Below are 22,633 nucleotides of genomic sequence, written 5' to 3' on the forward strand. Positions count from 1 at the left end.
GCTTCCTTAGTTCTAACATGCATAAGCATGCATAAGATCTATGATAGTATTCTACATAAGACTCTATGCATAATACTATCACAAGATTCTATGCATAGTCTATAGGCATAAGACTCTATGCATAATCATAGATCTCATAGCTAGGTTCTTTGGTTCTAACATGCATAAGAATGCGTAAGATCTATGATAATATTATGCATAAGACTATGCATAATATTATCATAGATCTCATAGCTAGGTTCTTGAGTTACAACATGGCTAGTAGGCTCTTTAGTTCCAACATGCATAAGCTAATGTTTTCATGCATATTTTGTTTTGAAGCTACCATGTCTAGTAATCTGTGTGACTATAGGTAGGATGAGAATTGGAATTTCTTCCATATGCTCTCCCCCCCTGAGACCAGCATAAGGTTGCTAGGTTGGAACTCACCTCACCCATTCCTGGGTCACCGAGTCAAGTCACCTCATCCATTACTATAGCTCACCGAGTCAAGTTACTCCTAGTTCTCAAAGTAGTGCTTGTGATGCACATATTTCATGACACAAGTCTTGTAGAGTAGCCATAGTGGTAGTAGTCAACAACGTAGCAATATTAGTTAGAGTGGTAGTGCGACAGTTGGGTGGTGGTGGTGGTTATGGTGCTAGTATATGAGTACCCCACCACGTCATCCTCCTGCATATTCTATTGAGATTACTCCACATTCTACTTGGAGGTTTCACTCCTATAGCCACTCCGGGTTTCACTCCTATAGCTACTCTGGGTTTCACTCCTATAGCTACTCTGGGTTTCACTCCTATGGCTACTCTCGGTGTCCCTCCAAGTTTCACTCCTATAGCCACTCCGAGTTTCACTCATGTTGCTACTCTGGGTGTCACTCAAAGTTTCACTCTGGTAAGCACTCCTTATTTTCGCATTCCCCTTACTCCTATAGATGCGACAATGATGGGTCCATCATTGAGGATGAGCTAGGTGGGAGGGTACTCAAGTGTATGTGTTGGCTTTGTAGTGTACAGTTTGGCCATGACATCCTCTCACACGAAGGGGCACAACAAACCCGATGAAAAAAAAACTACATTATTGAGGAGCTCCAAAGAGAGTTCCATGTGCCAACCCAAAAAGAGAAGCTCCATAGAGAGTTCCCTATATGCCACAACCCAAAAAGAGCAATTTAACAAGTGGATTCTCAAGAGAATGAGAGACCTACAAATAATGAGCCATCAAAGGTCCAAAGTGCGAGAAGAAATATAGGAAGGAAAGAGCAAGCCCCCACATCTTAACATTAATGACTACTAACTAGAGAAAGGCTAAGGTCAAGGTCTGTGACACCCTCGGCAAGTACAAGCAACAAATGGGAGGTTGCATAAAGCACGCTTGAAGGTTTGGCGACTTCTCGTCGTGGTAAAGGTGGCACACTAGATGCTTTTGTACATACTTTGTAAGTTTTTTTCTCTTTCTTTCTGCAATATACTTACTAATGTATGTATGAATTTTGATCTAATCTATCATATATGCTAGATATTCTTCCTGGGCATGGCTATAACCAAGAAGAGTACGATTTTGCATGGTCTCATAGAGCGAGAAGGACATGAGCTCAATTGGGCCCACATCATCAACAATATAAGTATATAATGTGTCAAGCATGTAACTTATGGTGGTTTGCTAGCATAAAACTTATGGTTTTATTTATGCAGGGAGCTTTGAAGGAGCGATGCAATGATGTGGAAGTGGGAGGAGGTGTGGAGCATGATGATCAGGAGGAAGAGTAGCTAATCTTTTTTGCATTCTTATATTAAATAATCTATTTTTAACCTACTATTGTGTCTATATTAAAAGAACTTGGCTAGGTATTATGGGAAGGATAGGTTAAGTTAGGCCAAATTGCCCCAATCTGTCCCATTATATCCAAAAATAATTTCTCCCAATGTTGGCATATGCATCAGTATTAACGAGCATTAGTATATATGTCAGTATGTAAATTAATGTCCCAATGCATATACTGATGCTTTGGATATTAATGAGCATTGATATATATGTCGATATGTAGGTCCATGTGCTTGTGATGTATATATTGATGCTAGTATTGGTGATTTTGTACTGATGCATATACCGATGCTAGTATCGACGGTTTTGTACTGATATTTATACCGATGCTTTTGTGAGCGATTTGGGCAAAACAACCTAAGTCTAAATCATTGGTATGTGCAACAATATTTGGCTGATCTCTTATGGTGAAAGCAACATCAATGACCAAATTCTTGTATGAGGTGATTGTGATAAGTTTTGGGTGCTCAATTGAATTAGTAAGTGACCAAGGGACACACTTCTTGAATAAGGTAATCATGAGATTGATGGAAAAACACATGGTGATACAGAAGTCAAATGTGTATTATCCACAAACTTTTTACTTTTTTTAAAATTTTTAAATTATAGCATTCCCTATTTATATATATATATATATATATATATATAATATTTTTATTTAATTATTTTTTAAAGATTCATTGGTTTATTTTTTTCTCTTTTTTCTCTATTTCTTATAACTTTTTAATTTCAATTAACTAAACCTAATTTCTTTTTTTAATAAGGAAGGCCTGAAATTAATTGAAAATGAATATTTACACCTAGCTTATGTATATAACTCACACACACCATGCCGACAATTTGTACAAGGATGTGCATCCATCGTAGGTAGTCAATGAGGATTGAACCCAGAACCTTTGGGGTAACACTCATCCTCTTCTACCAACTCAGCTCTTATAATTATTCCCCTCTCTGAAATAAAAGAAAGATCCTGTTTTACTCTGTTTTGACTTGGAGAGAGAAAATGTCTAGAGGGAGGTAATTCAAAATTGAGATATTTTTGGATATAAAAATCCTCCTAGTGTCTAAAATGATTTCCCCTGAAACAAAAATTCAAAAAGAACTTTCCAATGTGCAATTGGAATTAATTAAAAATAGGTATAAAGGACCTTAGCCTAAGGGTCCAGATTTTCAGAAATTTTTGGATTATGGTCCAATTATGGTTCCTATGGACCAATAAGATTAATCCAAATGTAGGGAGGAGACAAATTGAAGAATAAAAGAAAAATCCCCCAAAAATGAGTAAATGCTAACATAAGATGAAGAGTGGACTAAGGACCAAAGAAAACAATTAAAAAACCGAATTTTGACACCTCAGTGTGGGGATCTCCCCTCATGAAGTAGGCACCTTTTTCTCATCATTATCCCTAATTTTTAATCAATAAAATGAGATATTTTTATCTCTCCTCTCTCCTATTTCAAAACTAGATCCAAAAAGTAAGCTGAACTAACCCAAAAATGGTCAAAAATTGACTAAACTAATCTGGAAAATTCTAGAATCAGTTTGCTTGGTTAGAGGCCCACTTTTTCCTATAAATAGAAGCCTCCCTCTTTGTAAAAGCTTAATGGTGTTTATGCACTGTTACTCTGCTCTCCTATCCTAAGCCATCTACATTGAATTTTTTAATAATTCAATTATTTTTGGCCGAATCCTCTCCAAAGTGAATTGGTGGCCACTCTTGCTTCAAACAAGAGTAGAACCCTCAATCCCTCAAGCCAAAGGAGAGCTTACAAGCTCCATGTAAGCTAATTTTCTTACTTGTTTAATGAAGAATCTATGGTTTTCTTAATTTTTATGTTTTGTAGATGTTGAATTAAATTCAAATGCTATGCCTTTGATAAAAAGGCCACCCCCTTCTCCTCTTTACATTCCAACCTTTCTCAATCCTAGAAAGATTAACTAAAGGATTAATTAAACTCTTCTTATTGTTTACTCTCTTGAATTTAGAAAATTGTGTAGATTAGAGTTCTATAAATCTAATTTGGGTTAATTTAAGTTAAATAAAGAATGATAAAAATGAGAAATGGTCAGCCATACAAAGGAGGTTATGGCTAAATTTTCTAGAATTTTGTGGAAAAGAAAGTTTATTTTTATGTTATTCCAAAAGAGTAATTTCCATCATTTTTGCTTGTAAGAGAAATATTATTTAGAAATCAATTAAGTGAATATTCAAAGAAAGAAATTCAATAAAATAGTAACTGAATTATCAAACCTTTTTGAGAAAGATAGATCATGAAAAATCTTATCCGACTCGAACCTTGAATCAGACTATGACCAAGACCAAACTCTTTCGTCAGTTTTGAGGAAAGAAGGTGTGACCAGTTTAGAAAAATACACTCAAAACTCCTGCCAAATTTGAAACTAAGTTTGAGACCCTTCGAATTGATCTGTGGATCAAGGTTATAGAATTGGAGGAATTCTGGTATGAAATTCAGAATTCCGATCAAGAAGTTTGGGAATATTGATTCAAAAAATACTCCTTGTATTCAAAAGAAAATCAAACTGAAAACTTGCATAGAAATGAGATGTGATGTGAATAGATGTGATGAGATGCGATGTGAATCAGAGAGATGTGAATGATTGGATGGATGTGAATGTGTATGTGAAGAATGGATGTGGATGAGTATGTGAAAGAATGGATGTGAATGTATGTGAAAGAATGGATGTGGATGTGTATATAAAAGAATGTGACGTGACATGAATATATGTGGATGTGAAGTGATAGATATGAATGTATGGATAAATGTGAGTAGTCGTACATGTGAACGATTGGATGGATGTGGATGAATGAGATGAGATGTGTATGAATGAGATATGATGTGGATAGAAGTGATGTAATATAATGTGGATAGAATGCATGTGATGGGATGGTTTTGAGAATGAATGTGATGGATATGCATGAATGTGATGTGATGGATGTAAATGGATGTGATGTAAATGAATGTGATGGACGTGAATAAATGTGATATGTGATGTGAATGAATATGATGTGATGAGATGTGGATATGGATAGATGCGACTGGATGAGATCTGATAATGATGTGATGAGATGGAAATGATGTGATGAGAATGGGAATACATATGAAATAAATGAGGATTAATGTGGAACAATGTGGAAAGAAGAGTTTGTTATCGAAACTGTATTTATAACATGCATTTTAAATGACTGTTTTATGTCAAAAATGCCAGGGAAGCATTTTGACCATCTTTTAATGAGGTTGTGGAGACCTATTTGATAAAGTTGCAACAGCTGACGGAGAGTCAACGGAGGACGTCTTGCGTAGCAAGGTCGTCCGAGGTCTTGACTAGCCTCGGTTTGATTTAAATGGTGAGCTTCCAGTACGATGGATGAGAGACTAAGGCGGCCTATGAGTGAAGCATTAGGTGACTTGCGAAGGATCCTAGAGGGTGCTGACCATACGGTGCTCAGGCTCTGAGTCACTGAAGATACCCACACGTACGTCATGGAAGATATTGGAACAAGGAGTAAGAGTTATTTTCTGAATTCGGGCATGGATCTGGTCGATTGATCTTGTTGGTCCTCAAACGGATGAGTCCATGGCTCTTTTATATGGATCTGTTGGTTGATCTTGTTGATCTTCAACCGAGATTTCATTTTGATTTTTATAAGTGAATATATTGCCGAGTACTATGAGCTAAGAACTATTGAAAAGGCCCCTGAGTGGACAGGTGGTGAGCGTTCTGGTTGCCAATGATGCCATAAGTACATCGATGAAGGAAAAATTAGAAATTAGGATTCAATCGGATTAATTTTGGAGGATTATGATCAGTGATACTATAGTTTCATTAAATGATTGTTTTAAAGACAACTGAATCTGTGAAAAAGGTAATTTCATATTGGGTGTGTCAGTGGTGTGACTAGTTTTAAGTTTGCAAGAATATCCAGCTAGGGGGCTTGGGAACTCTTTTCCCTGGTACCTGAGACAAAACCTAACCAAATTCTTAAATGGATCCCATCACTACAGTGGTTGGGTGGTTGGCTAACACACGGGATTGGATGGGGTTAGCCTGACTGATGGATCTCTAAAATGAGACCCAATTCTGTTATGGTACGATAGATGAAGTAAATCCCGAATAAAAATTATTCTATGGAGGAATCAACAGCTCCGTCTCTCAATGAGGAAAAAAGCGTTGGTCTCTATGATCCAAGTGCAAGTCTTTTCCTTGATCTAACTATGATGCTATAGGTTCAGTCAGATTAGTTCAGTTAGTTAAGGCTCTTGAGTACGTTAGAGTAAAGTCCTGGAGGAATTGCCCGTGCTTTCCGGGCGAGGAAAGTTTTTCCGGGTTCGGTTTTGGAAGAACCGAGGGATTAGTCTCTTGTCCAGATATCCATGGGTGAGGCCCTGAGTGAGGGACCCTGCCTCGCGCGAGAAGTGCTACTTCTGCTGCTAGCACCCCTGAATTTGTTGCGCGAAGGGGACAGGGATCTTTCAAGTCTTATATGTATAGACTGCATACAGTCTTATATAGATAGACATCATATATTACTATGCAGTCTATGCATAGTATTCCGAATAAAGAGTCTATGCAATCTATGCATAATCTTATATGCATAATAATATCATTAGATTCTATGCATAGTCTATATGCATAAGACTCTATGCGTAATCATAGATCTCATAGCTAGCTTCCTTAGTTCTAACATGCATAAGCATGCATAAGATCTATGGTAGTATTCTACATAAGACTCTATGCATAATACTATCACAAGATTCTATGCATAGTCTATAGGCATAAGACTCTATGCATAATCATAGATCTCATAGCTAGGTTCTTTGGTTCTAACATGCATAAGAATGCGTAAGATCTATGATAATATTATGCATAAGACTCTATGCATAATATTATCATAGATCTCATAGCTAGGTTCTTGAGTTACAACATGCATACTCTCATAGCTAGTAGGCTCTTTAGTTCCAACATGCATAAGCTAATGTTTTCATGCATATTTTGTTTTGAAGCTATCATGTCTAGTAATCTGTGAGACTACACATAGGATGAGAATTGGAATTTCTTCCATATGCTCCCCTGAGCAGCATAAGGTTGCTAGGTTGGAACTCACCTCACCCATTCCTGGCTCACCGAGTCAAGTCACCTCATCCATTACTATAGCTCACAAAGTCAAGTTACTCCTAGTTCTCAAAGTAGTGCTAGTGATGCACATATTTCATGACACAAGTCTTGTAGAGTAGCCATAGTGGTAGTAGTCATCAACGTAGCAATATTAGTTAGAGTGGTAGTGTGGCAGTTGGGTGGTGGTGGTGGTTATGGTGCTAGTATATGAGTACCCCACCACGTCATCCTCCTGCATATTCTATTGAGATTACTCCACATTCTACTTGGAGGTTTCACTCCTATAGCCACTCTGGGTTTCACTCCTATAGCTACCCTGGGTTTCACTCCTATGGCTACTCCGGGTTTCACTCCTATGGCTACTTCTGGGGGTCACTCCAAGTTTCACTCCTATAGCCACTCCGCGTTTCACTCATGTTGCTACTCTGGGTGTCACTCAAAGTTTCACTATGGTAAGCACTCCTTGTTTTTGCATTCCCATTACTCCTAGATCTCTAGCAACAACAGGACCCATGTACTCCTATAGATGCTACAATGATGGGTCCATCATTGAGGATGAGCTAGGTGGGAGGGTACTCAAGTGTATGTGTTGGCTTTGTAGTGTACAATTTGGCCATGACATCCTCTCACGAAGGGGCACAACAAACATGATGAAAAAAAGAACTACATTATTGAGGAGCTCCATAGAGAGTTCCATGTGCCAACCCAAAAAGAGCTCCATAGAGAGTTCCATGTGCCAACCCAAAAAGAGAAGCTCCATAGAGAGTTCCCTATATGCCACAACCCAAAAAGAGCAATTTAACAAGTGGATTCTCAAGAGAATGAGAGACCTACTAATAATGAGCCATCAAAGGTCCAAAGTGCGAGAAGAAATATAGGAAGGAAAGAGCAAGGCCCCACATCTTAACATTAATGACTACTAACTAGAGAGGGCTAAGGTCGAGGTCCGTGACACCCTCGGCAAGTACAAGAAACAAATGGGAGGTTGCATAAAGCACGCTTGAAGGTTTGGCGACTTCTCGTCTTGGTAAAGGTGGCACACTAGATGCTTTTGTACATACTTTGTAAGTTTTTTTCTCTTTCTTTCTGCAATATACTTACTAATGTATGTATGAATTTTGATCTAATCTATCATATATGCTAGATATTCTTCCTTGAATGTGTGTAGAGAGAAGTAGTGGGGCATGGCTATAACCAAGAAGAGTATGATTTTGCATGGTCTCATAGAGCGAGAAGGACACGAGCTCAATTGGGCCCACGTCATCAACAATATAAGTATATAATGTGTCAAGCATATAACTTATGGTGGTTTGCTAGCATAAAACTTATGGCAAGTACAAGCAACAAATGGGAGGTTACATAAAGCACGCTTGAAGGTTTGGCGACTTCTCGTCTTGGTAAAGGTGGCACACTAGATGCTTTTGTACATACTTTGTAAGTTTTTTTCTCTTTCTTTCTGCAATATACTTACTAATGTATGTATGAATTTTGATCTAATCTATCATATATGCTAGATATTCTTCCTTGAATGTGTGTAGAGAGAAGTAGTGGGGCATGGCTATAACCAAGAAGAGTACGATTTTGCATGGTCTCATAGAGCGAGAAGGACACGAGCTCAATTGGGCCCACATCATCAACAATATAAGTATATAATGTGTCAAGCATATAACTTATGGTGGTAAAATTTATGGTTTTATTTATGCAGGGAGTTTTGAAGGAGCAGTGCAATGATGTGGAAGTGGGAGGAGGTGTGGAGCATGATGATCAGGAGGAAGAGTAGCTAATCTTTTTTGCATTCTTCTGTTTTTATATTAAATTATCTATTTTTAACCTACTATTGTGTCTATATTAAAAGAACATGGCTAGGTATTATGGGAAGGATAAGTTAAGCTAGGCCAAACTGCCCCAATCTGTCCCATTATATCCAAAAATAATTTCTCCCAATGTTGGCATATGCATCAGTATCAACGAGCATCAGTATATATGTCAGTATGTACATTAATGTTCCAACGCATATACCGATGCTTTGATATTAATGAGCATTGATATATATGTTGATATGTAGGTCCATGTGCTTGTGATGATGTATATATCGATGCTAGTATTGGTGATTTTGTACTGATGCATATACCGATGCTAGTATCGACGGTTTTGTACTGATATTTATACCGACGCTTTTGCGAGCGATTTGGGCAAAAGAACCTAAGTTTAAATCATTGGTATGTGCAACAATATTTGGCTGATCTCTTATGGTGAAAGCAACATCAATGACCAAATTCTTGTATGAGGTGATCATGATAAGTTTTGGGTGCTCAATTGAATTAATAAGTGACCAAGGGACACACTTCTTGAATAAGGTAATCATGAAATTGATGGAAAAACACATGGTGATACAGAAGTCAATTGTGTATTATCCACAAACTTTTTACTTTTTTTTAAAATTTTTAAATTATAGCATTCCCTATTTATATATATATATAATTTTTATTTAATTATTTTTTAAAGATTCGTTGGTTTATTTTTTCTCTTTTTTTTCTATTTCTTATAACTTTTTAATTTTAATTAACTAAACCTAATTTCTTTTTTTTAATAAGGAAGGCTTGAAATTAATTGAAAATGAATATTTACACCTGGCTTGTGTATATCTCACACACACCATGCCGACAATTTGTACAAGGATGTGCATCCATCGTAGGTAGTCAATGAGGATCGAACCTAGAACCTTTGGGGTAACACTCATCCTCTTCTAACAACTCATCCTCTTCTAACACCATGCCGACAATTTGTACAAGGATGTGCATCCATCGTAGGTAGTCAATGAGGATCGAACCTAGAACCTTTGGGGTAACACTCATCCTCTTCTAACAACTCAGCTAGTGCCGTGGTGCCAAACCTAATATCTTAATTGATTTAAACTAAACTTTTTAATTTTCAATCCTAATTACCTATTTATTACTCTCTCTCTCTCTCTCTCTCTCTCTCTCTCTCTCTCTCTCTCTCTCTCTCTCTCTCTCTCTCTCTCTCTCTCTCTCTCTCTCTCTCCCCATCACAAGAGAAAGGAAAGAAAGCATGCAAAAAGAAACTCTTGGCACAAAGGAGGCTTGGGTGCTACTGATTGGGGGGCACGGGAGCTTGCTAGACAAACACCTCGGCTTTTTTAGATGCCTTTTTTTTTCTTGAGTTTTTTTTTTGGTTTTCTTGGATGTTATAACAAAAGTAGGGCATCATCCTCTTTTATTTTCTCTCTCTTTTAAATCTACAAGAAGAATGAAAAAAGTATCTGGTGAAGTGGAAATAAATATCACTTTTTGGGGTTTCCTTCTTTTTTTCCGAAGAGATTAAAAAAGAAGAAGAGGAATAGTTTTCACGAATTCAAAAGGACTAAAAGCAAAAGAGGGTATCTTAAAGGTAGAAACTAAAAAGGAAAAACCTAAAGAAGGAACTTTTTTTTAAGACACAAAGATAACTTTTTAAACAAGGCAAGAAAATAAAAAATGAAGGGGTGGGGGAAATGTTTTCTTTTTTAGAGGAAAACAAAGATGAGTCACGGGGGAGGGGAGGGGGATATGGTTTACACAAGGAATTTTTTAAGGAAAAGGTAAAAATGGGCCATAGGGGAATGGACTTAACAAAAATACTAAAGTTAGCCTCTTGGGGGGGGTGGGGGGTCTATGTGAGGTTTAAAGCTAGTTGGAGGGATCTAAGACTCTGTTGGGGGCAATTGAAGATAATCCCTGTAAGAGGATACAACATGCTATGTAAACACTCATAAGAAGTAGGATCTTTCACACCACAAAGCTTTAAAAGTACAATTCCATTGGAGTTGGGGGAAATTTAAGAAAATCAATGTAAGAGGATACAACATGCGGTGCCCTATCCTCTCCGTGCACCAATGCTAGGTTTGGAGGAGCTCTTACCAATTACAAGAGAAAGTACCTTATGGGAAAATGTGGCAAAGCATAAAAAGCTGGCAAACCCCCACTTAGCGGCCGTGCTCGAGATCAGAATTGTTACATTCATAATTAGTTATTGTTTTCGCATAGGTGGCACAAAGCAAATCACGTTCATACAAGGGGGGGTTACACGGCCATCATTACAGATGATACTAGTCCTCGCATTGAGGATTTCAGTATACAACCAAAGTGGCGTAAGGAGTATTTGACAATTCTTGAATATAGTTAGCAGTACCAGTGCTCCCCACCACCAACTCAAAGGGTTGATCCACTATATATGCCTATCAAGCGGAGGCTGACACCACTACAATTCCATTATGCCAAATGCCAATATTCTCATGTCTGCTATAATTTTCCATAGTTTGCACCATCATCATTTCTAGATATTGCAAGTCAAAGGCAGCAAATGCTCACCTGGATACGAGTTTGGAACTGTATTCTAGATCCAGATATCGTGGCAACAGTCAGACTTCTAAAGCTAATAGTGGTCTTGATAGACCAACCTAAAGAAACATATGATGGATTTGCAGCTGAACAGCTCTGCTTTGACATGAAAACAGGTCTGAATGACAAAGGCATGATGTTATACTATCATCACCTAAGGTTTCTTCCAGGCTACATACATATTACATTTGAAGATATGGTCGACACTGGGTTTTGGATGTTACACGCAGCTTTTAGAAGAACCCTAAAAAAGATTCAGTCACGCCACAACTTCTATAGGTATGAGTTCAGCGACTAGGTCTTTAGACCTCAGTTTTAACAGGTTGTGAGGACAGAACCTACATCAGGTAGGGGGGATGTTAATCCCATTTTGGATTAACAAATATGCTCCTCCATTTGAGGATATTAATAAGTGTTATGCAAAGGCACTATAAAAGTTGTACATTATGAGATACTGGCCACCCAAGGACTTAGTTAGTAAGTTTTGGGTGCCCAAGTGTGAATAAGGGCCAATTGTTTATAAGGTAATTTTTCATAATGGAATGACACAATTCTCCTTTATGCTATGAGAGCTCTTGTACTTTGTTGAGAGAGAGAGAGAGAGAGAGAGAGAGAGAGAGAGAGAGAGAGAGAGAGAGAGAGAGAGAGAGTGTGTTCTCTAGTACATGTGCCTCTTTCATGCTTGCATGTGTATGAGGGAGTGAGAGGTTTATTGCCTTGCATACGTGGTGTGAGCGACTTCGCGATGATAGCGTAGAGGTGGTGTTCGGAGCAGTGGAGCTTTCAAAGTGAGCTTGTGGAGCCTCAAGGGACACGAGCTTGAAGCATTGATAAGTACCCAACGATTGTTGTGTCTATTGCTTCTCCCATTGGTATTTGTGTGGAGTTCCTTCTTGTTGGGAGGTGCGGTAGCCCATATAACAGAAACACATGATTCCAAGTAATGGTCATGGTTGTCACATTACAACATTGTAAGCTGCTTCTGCAGCAATCCCATATCTTGTAGAATCCTACTTACCCACAATGCCTCACATGATGATGTAAAGAAAGCAGATTTGTACTTAACCTCTGTTGACAAGAGTGCAACCGTGGACTATATTGGTGGATTATTTCTTATTAATCCAAGAAATGCATCCCGAACCAAAAGAATAATACCTTGTTTACTAAGCTCCTAATGTCCAAATCACCCGCCAGCCAATCTGAGTCACAAAAGACACTAAGGGTCTTACTAATGGATACTCTTGAGTACCTTGGATGTATTGCAAAAAGTAATCTCCTCCTCCATTCAATAGTTTTTTTTTCTTGGAATACCATATCATGGCTCACTATGATCTTCTATTAGGTGAAATTTGGACTAAAAAAGGGTCGTATAAAAAAGTATTAAAAAAAGAAATAAGAGAGCTAGGATTCAAGATTCATGTAAGATAGATCTTTTTGAATCTTTTCCCACCAACTCTAACAAGGTAAAGTTTCTCAAATAAAATATATTGAGATTTAAATTAAAATATTGGGAAGTAGCAAATGTACCTTGTACTCCTCACAACAAGGTGATTTGTAATTTAATTTTTTTTGCCTTCCTAATTTTTATTTCCCCCCTTTCCACATTTCCTCTCTCTCTCTCTCTCTCTCTCTCTCTCTCTCTCTCTCTCTCTCTCTCTCTCTCTCTCTCTCTCTCTCTCTCTCTCTCTCTCTCTCTCTCCCCCCCCCCTCCCCCCCCTTTCGCCTCCCTTTTTCCTACTCCTAATCTAACTCTACCATATATATTTTTTCTCTTCTCCTTTCATTAGGAAAACATTTACAAGTACGTTGCTTAGCCTATTAGACTTCTTCTTTATGATTATAAGTTTTTATTTCACCTTGTTAATGTTTATGTCATTATTTGATTAGTTTTTCAAATTCCAAGTTACTGATACTGCATGCTATGTTGTAGGTTTAAGCTTTCTATTTTGACGTTTTGGTGCTCAAAAGTTTTGGTACTCAGAAGTTTTTTGGAATAGGTAATAGCCACTCTAAAAGTTTCAAATTAAGCTTAGACTTTAGATTTGGAACTCTCACTGCCTAAGTTGTAAATAGTGTATAACTCGTTTAATTAGACTACTTGCTTTTGGAACCACTTGCATTGTGTGACATGGTAGGTAACATTACTAATCATGAGCTTAGGAGATACCTCTTAGGTTTACAAATCTCTAAATAACTATAGAAGAGGTACATAAATTAACACTTATAGAGCAAGAGTCAAGAGAAATATTAAAGCAACAATATGAGAAGATAAATTCTATCGGTTCCGAGTCCTGACATACAAACCCTTATCTTGGTTAGATATTCAAACCCTTTTCTTGGTTAGTACTCTAATGAATTATCATAATATTGTGCTAATTGTTTAAAACTTTACTAAAACTTGACAATTCTTATATAGTTTTGAGGAATGAATAGAGAAAACTTTTGACACTCCTCAAGAGACATGAATAATCCAATAGAACTAGTTGATCCAAAGGAAAGGAGAAGAGTAAAATGCTATGTAGAAAACATCAAAACTTGGAATCAACAAGATGAGTGAATACGTGCATGATGAAGTGCTCTGTATAGTAATATAGTCTCACCAGAAATATAAGCATATGTCTCAAACATCATTAATAAAATAATATATGGTCTTGATTAAGTGTTATTTAGAATTGATTTACAATAGGATTTTCTCCACAATGAAAAACTATTGCTCAAAGTTTTTACTAAAAGATTTTTTTTGGTGACTTTTTTTTGGGTTTCTTCTGTGGCGATTTTCTAAAGAGATTAACCCCTACCTTTTTTGAAGATGAAGAAGCAGAGGGAATTCCTTTTCTTCTCTTTGGTATTCTATCTACATTTGTTGTATGTTCTCCTTGGTCTAATTCTATGGCAACAATAGGTAATATTTTTTGAATCAATAATGCTCGAGTTAGACACATGCTAAATCATTTGAATAAAGTTCTTGAGAAAACTAAATAAAGGACCTAATTGTGCTTGAGTCTAATGCATACACTCATCATTATGATTGTACTTAGGCACCATCCACCATAGGTTTAACTTAATCATGTGTCATTGGTATATACTTTTAGCTAATTAGTGTGACTAATTAGCTTCTTGTAGGAGATACCATGAATCTTAACATGGTAGCAGAGCCTCCCTCTCTTCTTAGAGCTTCTCCTAATCACTTCATTTAGTTAATCTCAACTCATTAGTATGTTTAAGTCACTAATCTCTCACTAATCACAAGCTTATCTCTTCTTCCCTATTTGTGGCCAAGCTTTGAGCTGCTCATTCTCCTCACTCAAGGAACCATTGGGTGAGATCTTTTAGCTGTACATTGGCCTCACATAGCTCCTTAACCTCACCAAAGCAATTAGGCAAAAACTCATCCTACTGTCCAAAAGCACTGCCACCGTCCAGACTGGTCTTTCCTTCTATTCTCCCACTACACACCAAATTGGGCCAAGCTCGTTTAGGTGAGCTTGGAGGATGGTACAAGCTGCCCACAACTTGAATCTCATACCATTTTATCTTGTTTAAAAATTCACGTCTGCCAAGTTGTACAAGAATAGACATTACCAATTGAAGCATCATAAGCAAGCTCATTGGTAAGACCTTCTCATTATGGCAACATCAACAAGCATCACTTAGCATGTAGAGAAGTTCAATGGGGAAGGGTTCCACACCTGGGCTACACAGATGAAATACCTTTTAATGCATAAGAAATTGTAAAAAGTCACTAAGAAAAATATGCCGAATGAACCAAGTGAAGGGTGGGTTGAAAAAGATGAGCAAGCATTGTCACTCATTGGTTTACACCTACACGAAAGGCTTATTCATCACATTGACTCTATGGAAGATGCATGGGATACATTGAATCTTGTGTTTGGAACTAACGCAAAGTACCAAGAAATTCACTTAAAGATTGAGTTCTATGGTTTATAAATGAACTTTAATGAATCTTTGACTTAGTTTGTCAGTAAAATGAAAAGCATCATGACCCAATTACATGGCATAGATACTAGGATTGGAGATAAAGATGCAATTGCAATAATCTTAAAAAGCATGCCAAAGGAATACAATGTACTTATTACAACCTTGAAGAATCTACCAAAGCCAACATTTGATGGATGTGTCTCCTCTCTTTTGAAGGAGGAGAGATAATTAAAAGGAGGCAATCCCAACACTATTGAGTGTGCATTGTTCAACAAAAGCAATTTGAAGTATCACAATTATGGCAGGAAAGGGCACTTTCAAAACAAATGTAGGTTCAAAGACAAGCCAAAGTGTAACTTCTGCAGCAAGTTCGAGCACAAAGAAGAAGATTGCAGATTGAAGAAAAGCGAAGTCAACTTTATGGGGACTACTTCGACCACCACAAGTACGAAGAGGCTCCTAGAGATCAGCTCTTCTAAAGAGCAAGAAGGCAACCACCACCACTGTAAAAAAAAGAGGAGGCACCATATTAGTAGACGTCCATCTTATCATTTCATCTTGTTGTGTGTATTATACCCGTCCAGCTGAGAGTAGCGAGTTGAGCACCTAAGGGAGGTAATGATTGTTGTAACTCACATTTGACTACCTTCTGTAGCCCAGAGATATGGCACCAAGGGGGGGTGTTAAGAAGTGTGGTGACATAGAGCATAGGTAGAGGTAGGGAGTGAATAGGTGAGGATGAAGCCATATGGCAAAAGTGGATTATCCCAAATACAAGGACCAAGTAAAGATGTACTTTATCCATATAAAAGGAGGTCATTTTCAAGTAATGGAAGTACAAGCACTTGCGCACATCTCAAGCCTCTTTATGAGTCCAAGTCTTAATCTTGTAACCTAATTGTGCTTAAGTCTAATGCATACACTCATCATTATGAGTGCACTTAGACACCATCCACCGTAGGTTTAACTTAATCATGTGTCATTAGGCTCTTAATGTGTCATTAGGTTAATTAGCTTCTTGTAGGAGGTACCATGAATCTTAACATTTTGGATTCACTCCCTTAAATGGTGAATGAATCCGATGTGAATCAAACCCAAGCTATCAATCAAATGATAACAGTCAATGGCATGATCAACACCATCATGGAAGCATCCCCATGGAGGAAATACAAGGAGATTACTACATCGATATAACCATCACCAAGTTCTAGAAGTCACAACCTATGTCTAAAGGAAAGTTTTAATCCTCACAAGCTTATTCTTCCATAAGTAACTTTTTGTATGGAGTTCCTTTATTTACTTTGCAATTAGATGGGAAGGAGAGATTTTCTCATAATAATTGCACATGAAAGAGAGATATGAAGCCATAATTTCTTTTTGTTCATTGAGAGAGTAGCTGAGAGGATTGCCATAAGGAGTGTTGATTCAATTGCTTGAGAGAGAGAGAGAGAGAGAGAGAGAGAGAGAGTGAAGAAAGGCTTGCTCTTGTCTTGCCATAAGGAAAACATGGATCTTGTTAATGGAAAGAGTGGGGCTGTGTAGGGTCTTGAGAGAGAGAAAGAATTCCTCTTCTTTGTGTGAAGCGAGAGAGGGAGAGAGAGATCCTATAAGCCATGTGAGGGTGTGAGAGAATGATGGTTCCGACCTCCTTTGCAAGAGAGGATGCACTGCCTTGTTTGCAAGAGGTAAGATTGAGATAAGAGAGGGCGCATTGCCATTGTTGCTAATGTGGACAATATCTTTGTAAGCGAGAGACAAAGCATCACCTTTGTGTGTGTTAGACGCTAGCACTGCCATGAAGAAAATAAGCCTTAAATAAATTTTTATTGTTTTCCTAAAACCATTAAGGGGTGTTCACATGGTGGGACAGTTCACTCATTGAACGATTCACAAAAAGGTCTTTAAGGCTCTCTTCTTGCACCAAACAACCGTACAAATAGTTGGGATTTCTTCTTTAAAAGAAGTGTGTAAATGTCTACTACTTTGCAAGCATTTGGGCCACTTCTTGAGGGTCACTTCACAAGGAGTAGTGAAGTTTGGAAGCTTTCACATGGGAACTAACATATAATCCTTCTTAAAAAAACTCCAAGTTTGATCCTTTAAAAAAAAACTCAAAATCCTACTGAGCTTGAAAAAAAAAGGGAGGGGAATGATTGACGGACCACTCAGACACAAGCTTTTGTGCACACACAAAATTGGCTAAACTTGGGGAGGGTTGCCTATTTCGAGGTTTTCTTGGAGGATCATCAAAAGCACCATTTGATAATCTTAGCTTCCTTACTACGACAAAAAGTTTTTAGTTAGCCACTAGTTCATGAACAAGCATTTCAAACCCTTGTCAATAGCTTTCCCCACAATGTTGTGAGCTCAACACCCTTTCCATCTAATTAAGCATCCCGACCTCAATGCCATGTCTCAATCAACATAATTTTGGAACATAAAATTCACTATCATCAAAGGTTGGTTCTCTTTTTGGTGCAACAAGGATGGCCGAAGTAATGCAATCTTCTAAACCAAATCTATTGAACCACTCATTCTCTCACCGATGGTAGAGTACAATGTCACTCATTTTATTGTAATGACTAAATGGTTTTTGCATTTTTATGGGCATATTCTAGGTTAAAGAACAAAAGAAAGGGGGTGGGTGGGGGTGGGGGTTGTGTGTTTTGGAATAGTCTCACATCTCCATAAAAAAACTAAAGAACCCGCTAAGGTTGATAAGAAAATGAGGGGAATGATTGATGAAGACTCACACACGAGCCTTTGTGTAATCACCACAACTGGAACTTGCTAATGTCTTGGGGAGAGTTGCCTATTTAAAGGTTTTATTGGAGGATCATCAGAAGCACAATTAGCTTCCTTACTACAATGAAAAGGTGGATCTTAGATGCATTATGCACTGTTAGGGCTGAGTTGCAAGACTCTTTTTTAAGCAACGTGCTGAGTTTCATTATCATATAGAAGATTCATTGTGGATTCAAATGGGAGGTAGATTTAACCGGCATTTCTTTGTTGCACATGGCCTCTCCCATAACAGGGAACGTGTTAAGGAGTGCTCCACTCAGAGCCTCACATGGTCAGGAGGATTGTCTTTGATTTTTGTTGTCCCTTGTTATTTGCAGGGGTGCACTCCCCTCAAAGGGATAGGGCACAACATAAGGTTTAGGAGGCTCTGCCTAAGGTGATTTTGGATGACGTGTGCATTACTTGATGCCCCTTTTTCGGTAGATGACCTTAGACATGCGATCCATAAACGTCTTGGGGATGATAGCCTCTCCCACGTTTTTTATGAGTTTTTGGGATGACATTGGGGATGAGATCATTGTGACATTACAGGATTTATGGAACATGGGCTCTATGCCTCATTTTCTTACCGAGGGTCTTATCCACCTCATCCCTGAGGGTGGTGATAAAACTAACATTGCCCAATGGAGGCTTATCATATTACTTGGGACAAAATTCTTGCCAAGGCAATGAGCATGAAATTGCAACTAGCATTACCAATAGTCATTCATGACACACACAATGGATTCCTCCAAGGAAGAAGATCTTTGATAACATCTTTTCCTTTTAGGAGGTGGTAGAGTGGGCCAAGGCGAGCATAGTAGCAATGAAACGCGTTTCGCATCCCCACTGAAGTACGAAACGTTTCGAAATGTTTCGTTAAATTTGAAACGAGTTTTTTATGCTTATTTTTTTTTAATGTCAAAATTGGGGATTTTTGCCATTTGAAAACGTACGGCTCAAAATTTGGGCCTTTTTCAGCCTTGCGCACGCGTTTCACAGAGAGAGAGCTTACGTGCGAGTTTCACAGAGAGAGAGAGAGCGTGCGTGCGTGTTTGCTACAGCCTTGCAACTAGCAGGTTTTACCTCTCTCTCTCTCTCTCTCTCACACACACACACACACACACACACACACACACAAACACGCACACACACACACACATCTCAAATTTCAATTTTCAATTGAGATGTGTGTGTGAGAGAGAGAGAGAGAGAGAGAGAGAGAGAGAGAGAGAGAGAGATTGAAATTGAGAGAGAAATTGCATTGTGTAATTGAGAGAGAGTCGGTGCATGCAGCATAATGTGATTAACTTTCAACAGGAAGCTTTTTTTACTTTCAACTTTCAACAGGGAGTTTTTTTTTTGTTTCTTTTGCCATAGATGGGTCGCAAATCGTGATGCTGTGTGGACACACGTCACCTCTCTTGGAAGATATGGTGGGTCTGGAGCTGAAAAATGGAGATGCAATTTCTGCCTGTTAGTGACTGGCGGGAGTGTAACCCGCATCAAAGCCCACTTGTCTAGCTTGAAGGGTGAGGGGATTTCTGCTTGTCCCAAGGTGCCAAAGGTTGTGCAGGACAGTCTACAAGATTGGAAGAAAATCCAAGAAGGGGTTATTGACTCCAACACAGGTACAGGAATCGAGGAAGAGGAGAATTCAGAGGCAGTGACAAAGAGGGAAAAAACACAGGTGGCCGAGAGCCAAGACTCATATGCAGGTGGTGTTTATGTAAGATCGAGCTCTATGCCAGTAGCGGCTCGTTCTAAATTACCGATTGTGGGGTCTCTCAAGAGAGGCAGCATAAAAGCAGGTATTCAAAAACAGGCTGTGAAAGAGGCAACTCGGGAGCTAACTAAGCTTTTCATACAGTGTGCCTTGTCTTTCAACATACTACGCACAAATCGTTGGAAATGTGCCATGCGTGCAATTAGCCGAATTGGATATGAGTGGGAGTTCCCACGTATTGTTTGGACACCATGTGCCAGTCATAGTCTAGATCTTATGATGGAGGATATGGGCAAGCTAGGTTGGTTGCAGGATATATTGAATACAGCTCGCTTCATTGTCAAATTTGTCACAAAGAGGCCCAAGATACTTTCTATCTACAGGGCACAGGGTGAGTTGGAGTTGTGTAAACCCTCGACCACCAGGTTTGCATATATGTTCATAGTGCTTGACAGAGTAGTAAGAGTCCGAAAGGGACTAGTGGTGTCCAAGGAGTGGTATGATTGGGAGGCTGAAAATAAGTGTCCAAAGTCAGATAAGTTTGCAAGCACTATTATGGGTGGTGGGTGGTGGGCAACAGCTGTTGGGTTTTACGCTGTGTATGCACCCAGAGGAGTGCTAGTGATCATCAGTAGATTACTGGGGCACTTTTTACTTCAGTTAGTGGAGGTTTTTTCCCCCAGTTTAGCCTAGTTTCACTTATATTCAGTTTATAGGTGTTTTGGTCCACCCGGCACATTTTATGGCCGGACATGTGAACACATATCTTTAGGGTCACTATTATGTGGCTATTGTACTTCACTTTTCATCAAGCATAATACTGAAGTTGTGTTCTCCCTCTCTGTTGCTCTCCACGCTTGTTTGCAGCATCTCCAAACCCTAACCCTAACACCTTCATTGCCTTCATTTGGTATCAGAGCTTTGAAGGCTTGCCTTGCCCTGCCCGTACACTGCCAGGTTATTATTGCTGCTGCCCGTACAACTCCGTACATCATTCTTGCTGCCCGTACACCTGAGCGCCGCTTGCAGTAATCGTACAGCTGCTCGCCTGCAGCAGCTGCCGTACCTGTTCGTTGCTGTCAGCACCCGTACCTGCTCCGTACAGTCAGCGTCGACTGTACTTGTCAACGCTGGTTGTCTGTCGTGTACTCAGTCGACTGCTGCAACAGGCGTCGCCTTGCTCTTCACTGTGCAACAGGCGTGGCCTTGCTTCCGTACAGTCAGCGCCGCCTTTAGGTACTATACCTGCCCGTATACAGACTGCGCCGCCTTCAGGTACTGTACCTGCCCCGTACACTTGTCAGCGCCGCCTTCAGCATCTGGTCGCCTTGCTCTGTGCTGCGTACTTGCTTCTGTACCAGTCGACTGTACCTTCTGTACATTCGACTGAAGCTTCAATACTGTACTGCTTCGACTGTACCTGCTGTGCATACGACTGCAACTTCCAAACCTGCAGAGTACCTGTTCGCACTGTTCAGTATAGTGCTCCGTCAGAGTACATCCACTGTACTTCACCTGTACCTGCAGTCTGCTCCATACAGTAAACTGTACCTGCACAGTACAACAATCAAGTCATTCGCATTGCAGTCAACTTGTACCTGCTAACATCACACTGTGGTAAGCGTTACAAGTTTTGAATATTGGGCATTTTTATTTTCTCTGTGAAAATCTACAGGCAAATACAGGCAGACTTTCTAGCAAAGAACTATACAGGTTTTTTGCACAGTTTGGGTGCAGTAAATTTGGGCATTTTTGGGGCATTTTGGCATTGTGTACGCCATTTGCTGCTCTACTCAGTCATTGGTGCATAGAACTGCACATTCAGAGGATTGAGAGTGCAGGCATATTTGGGTGAACTGTATTCAGTGGAGTACAGTTGTTTTCAGGATTCTTGCTATTGGGTTTTTTGATACACAGGTACAACATTGTGCGTAGGCATAATGGCAAATCAACAGCAAAGTGATGTATTCACGTATTTGTCTAAGGAGGACAAATTAGATGGCACGAACTACTCCTTGTGGAGTTTTATGCTGAAAAATGTGCTTGTGGCAAAAGGTCTTTGGGATTTTGTTAGTGGTGATGAACCACGTCCAGGTCCATTGGCTCCAGAGACTCCTCCCCAAGGGGGTGCTCGTGGACGAGGACAACAGGTACAGGCTCCAGGGCAGCCATTGCCTGTTCAAAGAACAAATGCTCAAAAGACATGGGATGCCAGGGATGCACAAGCTTTGTCACTCATTGCATTGCAGTACAGAGGTCCATTATACCTCATATTCGTTCAGCTGGCTCTTCACAGAATGCATGGGTGACTTTGGAGCAGATGTATGCTGCTCGTAATGAGGCTAGGATCTCATTTTTGAAAAGAGAGCTGGAAAATCAGAAAATGAATGAAGGAGATGATATGTCTAGCCACTTAAACAAGCTGCAGGATTTGAGAGAGCAACTCATCAATGTGGATGAGATTATTCCTGAGACACAGCTTGTGTCCACCATCTTGCACTCTTTGCCAAGATCTTACTTGGCTTTTCATACCTCTTTGAACCTCAGCATGAGGAATGCTGTTGAACCCCTCAAGTATCAGGAACTTGCTCCTCTCTTACTACAAGAGGAGAAAATGAGGAAGAATATGAATATGAACACAAATGCTGAACAAGCATTTACTACAGGTCAAAAGGGGAAAGGAAAAACTCAGCCAAAGAGTTCAAATCAAAATTCAGGTGATGGTGGTTCTTCACAGGATACCAAGAAAGGTGATGGACAGCCCAAGAAGAAGGGCAAATGTCATTACTGTAAGAAGCCAGGTCACTACATCACGGAATGTAGGAAGAG

The 22,633-nt window shown here is 39.2% G+C and overlaps 1 protein-coding gene across 1 annotated transcript; it reads left to right on the plus strand.

The window, feature by feature from the left end:
• The first annotated feature begins 795 nt into the window (after positions 1 to 795).
• On the plus strand, positions 796 to 20,836 carry LOC147637700 (uncharacterized). The gene is made up of 4 exons (XM_086799011.1): positions 796 to 891; positions 1,692 to 1,762; positions 19,459 to 20,403; positions 20,722 to 20,836. The coding sequence occupies exons 1-4, from the start codon at positions 796 to 798 to the stop codon at positions 20,834 to 20,836; spliced, it is 1,227 nt and encodes a 408-aa protein (XP_086655137.1).
• Positions 20,837 to 22,633: the final 1,797 nt, after the last annotated feature.

The sequence above is a fragment of the Cibotium barometz genome, chromosome 6 (genome assembly GCF_041138505.1).
Source record: "Cibotium barometz isolate CiBa-2024 chromosome 6, ASM4113850v1, whole genome shotgun sequence".
Classification (NCBI taxonomy): Eukaryota; Viridiplantae; Streptophyta; class Polypodiopsida; order Cyatheales; family Cibotiaceae; genus Cibotium; species Cibotium barometz.

Excerpts from the sequence above, each read along its gene's own strand:
- LOC147637700 (XM_086799011.1), top strand. The coding sequence starts at position 796 with ATGGCTACTCTCGGTGTCCCTCCAAGTTTCACTCCTATAGCCACTCCG. Across the intron at positions 892-1,691 it reads TCACTCAAAGTTTCACTCTG|GGAGCTTTGAAGGAGCGATG; the intron begins GTAAGCACTCCT and ends TTATTTATGCAG. Across the intron at positions 1,763-19,458 it reads CATGATGATCAGGAGGAAGA|ATGGGTCGCAAATCGTGATG; the intron begins GTAGCTAATCTT and ends CTTTTGCCATAG.